A 5,344-nucleotide genomic window follows, 5' to 3' on the forward strand; every position below is an offset into this window, starting at 1 on the left:
GTGACCATAAATCATTGCATCATGTCCCCTGTGCTTAAAAAGGCTACAGCACGGGTAGAAGGGCCTTGGGTCAGTACTCAATGTGCACTGAGGACAAACTGATACTGACTAGGAGGGGAATGAACACTTTGCTCAGGCTGCTGAAAGGCCTAATAGATTAGGGGCCCCTGAACAAGCCTCTTGTCAGCCCTTCTTTCTCAGTGACCTATTGTAACCAGAACAGCTGTGTGAGGGCGCTTAGAAGTTAGGCCAGAATGACAAGTCATTGCTCAGCTTGATATATGAACTATTACATGTGAAACAGGAGAGTTTGTTGAAGGGTATGGTGGGATGACCATGCTAGTATCAATATGTCCTTATCACGTGTATTTTAGGTATTTATCTTTTAGTGTTCAGGTAAATATCATCCATTCAGGACTGCAGACGTATCTTAAGGCAGAGTAAAGGCATTAAAAAGTTGTCATGTAAAGTAGCTAGATTATATATTGTGTTGAATCACATCATCTTAATTCAAAAGCAGTTGTTCCACCAACATCACATAAAAAATGAAACATTTTCACTCACAAAACAGCGTAGAGATTTGCCATTTAATTTAGGAAGGGTCACGTTCACCCACTGAAACAGTCCACAAATTACATACTGTGCAAAGCAATAAAATGTAGATTCATGTAGATGACTGTGAATGTTTGTATACAATACTTTTATCTGGAAAAAGTACAACAAAAATTCTAATTAACCCAAAAAGTGCGTCAAGATATCAAAACAAACATTTGAAAAATGTATTAGACACGTTGAGAAACATATATTGCAGCTTTGCAGCCCAGCTGTATTGCATTTTTTAGTAGCCAGTATCCAGGTAGCTGAAAAGAAAACAAATAAAACATACTTAGATCACTGTGGTTGACGTGACGTTAATCAAAAACTGCAAAGACAAAAAAGACTTCTGTAAATGAACACTGATTTTTGATGTATTCATACTTACTTTAGCATGGTTCAATAACGTGTGTTTTGATCAGTGATACATAACAGATCTCAGTAAAACAAACCCATAATGAATGAGTAACATTTAAACAACACCACCAAAAACATCTGCAACATCAAGCAAGGCAACACAAACATTATCAACCAGCCGAGATTATATCATATACTCACTGTTTCAGCATCATGCTCCAGCCCTGTGTCGTGATGGTCCATCTCATCATCTCTGAATTCCTTAATAATCTATTAAAATACATCCAAAGACATTCATTAAGAAAGTCAATTAGTTACATGCTGTGATGTGTACAAATTAAAGACACACACTTTAGGATCTATCCAGTCTTCATACCACGCATATGCATTTTGGATGACTCCCTCAGGGAAATGAAGTATTTTTTTTAACTAGTGCTGATTAGGTAATATTCAGTAACCAGAATTGACTCACTTTTAAGAGTTCAGTGTATCTCTCTGGGTCCTTCTCCATCAGAGCTCTTATCTGGCTGTTGTAGTGCTCTGAGATACTCTCCTCCACCGCCACGGTGCACGCCATAGCTCCCTCTTTTCCCAGCAGTGCAGTGGATGCACCTAAAAACAAGAGAAGTACAAAGTTTAGAGCTGATAGACAACAGCTGATTACATAAAAAGTACATTATCTTGTAATGTTATCAACTTTGTTGTCTGTTTATGGGCTGTACCAACCTAATACAAACCCAGCGATGTTCCAGAGGGGTAACAGAGCTGTGGGACGAATTCTGTTCTCAGCCAGAATTTCATTGAATTTCTCAAGGTGTTTCTTTTCCTGATCCCACATTTCCTACAGAAAAAAACAAACATGTTTGTAAGTCTAACAATGACCATTTTGGATGAAACATTTAAGTCACACAAGATTTTTAAGTGAAAATACATTAAAATCTAGTGTCATAGCTGAACATTTCAAAGGGACAATCAAAAATGTTATGTTTTTAGTAAAAAGAAACACCTAGTTCTGGAGAAGTCTGACCTTCATAAGGTCACAACTTTTCCCTTCTTTTCCCTTTATAATTTATTCAGTAGAAACCTTTAAATATAAGCCACATTGGTAACATTGTTCTGTGCACAGTTCACACGATGGTAAGTGTTTTGCCATGGACAGCCATCAGTGTGAACTGTTTTCCAGTGCAGGTTAAAGAAAAGTAATGCAATTCTCAAATCACACAGCACACATTGTTGCCAGTGTACAGACTTACTGTCCTACTTCAAAGCTACATGTCACACTGTGCCCAGACCTGGATGAGAGGTCCCGTCCTGGTTCGACCTAACACTGCCATCTGGCCAGCGTAGATGCGGCTGGCACCATATTCACCCGCATGGTCCACGCGCAGGATTCTGTCCAGCATCTCTTTCTCCTCACTGTCCCGCGGAGGCGGGATCACACTGAATGCACGTGAGCTCTGCTGCAGGGTCGCTGTCAACACAATGACAGAAATGTAATGTTAGTAACGTTACTTACTCTGTAGTCACAACAGAAAACTTTGGGGGTTAAGGGCTGGTTCAGGGCTGAGGGTTTGTCCTGTGTGTTCTGGCTCATGCTTAGGTAGCTTTGCTGATCTTTCCAACTCTTTACAATATTATTTACAACCTAACATTCTCCCATGAGCAAGCACTTGGTGACAGTGATAATGAAAAACTAGCCTGTAAAGAAAATAACACCCTACCTTTTAGCTACCAAGACTGTCATTTAACATTAACAGTGTCACACTGTCTTGACTTACAGCATGCTTACAACAATAGTTGTGACAGCAGGAGTTATGAGGAAAAAATGCCCAGACGATATATCTACAGACACACCCAGACCACATTAGGTAAGTGTTTTTAGCATTTAGCACTTTAGTTAGCTGTCGCTGCTAAAGTAAATTACAACTGCTTACCTCTGCATTTCAAACACCGGCGAATCACCGCTGGACCGACAATCTGAGACCAGTCGTATAAAGCTGTATGTGCGGCTCTTTGCATGGTAGACAGTTTATGGTTTAACTACTCGTGTTATCAAGGAAACCTAGAAAAAATGTGTGCAAACCGTCATTGAATGTCAGAGGGTGGACGTGGCGCAGACATATGACGTAACCGTGGCACGACTTGCACAACGATGCCCCCCCCCCCGCAAAAATTATAGTTAATATATTTTTTATATCAAGTGTTAGAGCTGAAAGTCATCCCATAATTTTAAATAATTTTTATTTAGATAAAAAAAATATTTCTGATATGCTGACCTAACATTTTATTTGATTTATTATTTCTATTACCAAAAAATAAATCACCTGACTCTGGTGTTTTTGTTTGGGATCTTACTTCCAGTTAGAGAGCTTACAGCTGTTACAAATAAATATCCACATTGTCTGGTACAATCACTCTCTCTGTTGTCATACTGGGCTATGGTTGCTCGATTTTTCACATTTCATTTGTTACCCTGCAGGTCCAGGGTTTGTCCCTAGATGGCAGCACCACATAGATGTTCAGTTTAAAAAGATACTTGCTGAAATTGACAAATAAACTGAGCAATGTAAGTCTGTTAGTCTGAAGAAGTAACAGGTTAATAATAAGTTGGTAGACCTAAAATGTTCAGCATTAAGGCAAGTGGGTGCAAGAAGAGTGGATGAAACTATTGTTCAAGTTCAAAGAAAAATTAGACGCTAAATAAAACAAATTTCAAAACAAAGTTGGGATAATTTCTGATGTGTTAGTATTGTTCACTTTTTGTAGCTCATAAAATTCTTTTAATATGGATTGTGCATCGCCACAGGATCTTGTGGAGTCTGTCTCAGCATCCTGGACAGGTCAGTAGTCTGTCACAGGGCAAACACACAGGAAAAACACAACCACACTAGTTCACCTGGCCAACATATCTTTGGCCTGTGGGAGGAAACCGAGCATTTAAAGGGATAAAGTAAATATAGAAAATTACCTTTTGGCCAGACACTCTCTGCTTTTCTGCGTCAAACAAATCATGAGTGCATCTTTTGTTTGGGCTTGTTATGTAAGACAACACCTGACAATAAGGCAATAAAGGAAGCAATCAGAGTTACTGTTGATGGTCTACAGATGGCAGTGTTGCACAGATAAAGCTTGTCTGAGGCAAGGTTTACCATGTAAACACCCAGTGGTCCTAGTTTTCATTAGAGCCTTCAAGTTTCAGTGAAATATGTCACTGTGCCTCTCTCTAAACAGGTCAGCATGCAGAACAATTAGTCATCAGTATCTTTTAGAATGCAAAAACCAAAATACAGCAAAATGTTAGCCTCAAAATGTTTGACCTGAGTCTCTGTCACTACTATTACTTTTATTATTTTTAGCCAACATTATTTAGTAATGTCTATATGACCCCTGTCTTTGATGAGCAGAGAAAAAAATCACAAGTCCTTCTGCAAAGCACATAAAATAGAGCTGGGACTAAGGAATCTGTGGAATGATGGGGTTGACTGCTGCACAGCGGTGATGGTCATGAGTAAACAAGGCCAGGACAGTGAATGGCGGGGTGTGTCGGTTTTGTCTGTGTGTGTGTTTGTGTGTTTGTGGTGAGACACCGGTTATGTGTTTCCCTATCTGTCTGTCTGACTGTGGGTGGCTACGCATGGCTATGCATGTGTGGCTGCATATCAGTTCATGTGGGCTGCCTTTTGTCCTCTCCCAATGTGAGAGTGTATGCGTAGTTCACAGGTGTGATCAAGGCCGGATCAGCAGCAGGGTAATGCAGATCTCAGAGGGCCCCAAAAGTCCAGGTTCACCACTTGTCATTTTGTTTATGGTGACCTAATGAATTTTTAAAAAATCTTTGAGAATTTGCAGTAATCTGCACCTTCACTACACAATATCAACTACGACAGATCCTGTATTATTATCTAATCTCATGGCAGTCTTGTAAAAGGCGCTCTCAACTGCTTTTACTCATGGAGAGTCCTGAGATGAAAACAGATGTCTTCTGTGGCTCTAGAGCTGTTCTAGGTGAATCGGTAATAGCCATTTAATCAAAATAATCCTGATGATGTCACAAAGTTGCATTATGGGGAATGAAGGGCCCAGCATCCTAAGGACTAAAAAGAGGACATCTTGACCTCTGCTGCATGATTTTGACCACTCTTTTTTTAAAACCTGCAATTACTTTCTTTCTTTCTTACTTTCTTTCTTTGGTTGATTGATTTTCAGACACCTGTGAGCAACAGAAACAGGTTGTGAACCCCACATTGACATATTATCACATTCTAGGTTGCTGTGTCTGCTGTTTGCTGAGCAGGCAGTGTACAGTGGGATTTTAGAGCTTTCTGAAGAGCTGTGAGAGTGAGTCAAAACAGTAAAGACAACTGAACAATGACCTGAAATTCACAATAAAGCT

The 5,344-nt window shown here is 39.7% G+C and overlaps 1 protein-coding gene across 1 annotated transcript; it reads right to left on the reverse strand.

Annotated features, from left to right (window-relative positions):
- Positions 1-568: 568 nt before the first annotated feature.
- On the reverse strand, positions 569-3,075 carry coq7 (coenzyme Q7 homolog, ubiquinone (yeast)). Its single transcript, XM_018664597.2, has 6 exons — positions 2,886-3,075; positions 2,244-2,422; positions 1,678-1,792; positions 1,424-1,563; positions 1,153-1,221; positions 569-860 (listed from the first exon to the last, which is right to left on the reverse strand). Exons 1-6 carry the CDS (start codon positions 2,968-2,970, stop codon positions 783-785), a joined length of 666 nt encoding a protein of 221 aa, XP_018520113.1. The 5' UTR covers positions 2,971-3,075; the 3' UTR covers positions 569-782.
- Between the last annotated feature and the right edge of the window lie 2,269 nt (positions 3,076-5,344).

Source organism: Lates calcarifer, linkage group LG5, assembly GCF_001640805.2.
Source record: "Lates calcarifer isolate ASB-BC8 linkage group LG5, TLL_Latcal_v3, whole genome shotgun sequence".
NCBI classification, from domain to species: domain Eukaryota; kingdom Metazoa; phylum Chordata; class Actinopteri; family Centropomidae; genus Lates; species Lates calcarifer.

Coding starts and splice junctions, on each gene's coding strand:
- coq7 (XM_018664597.2), bottom strand. CDS start 2,970: ATGCAAAGAGCCGCACATACAGCTTTATACGACTGGTCTCAGATTGTC. Junction 2,423..2,885: donor CCGGTGTTTGAAATGCAGAG/GTAAGCAGTTGT, acceptor TTGTGTTGACAG/CGACCCTGCAGCAGAGCTCA. Junction 1,222..1,423: donor GATACACTGAACTCTTAAAA/GTGAGTCAATTC, acceptor GTATTTTAATAG/ATTATTAAGGAATTCAGAGA.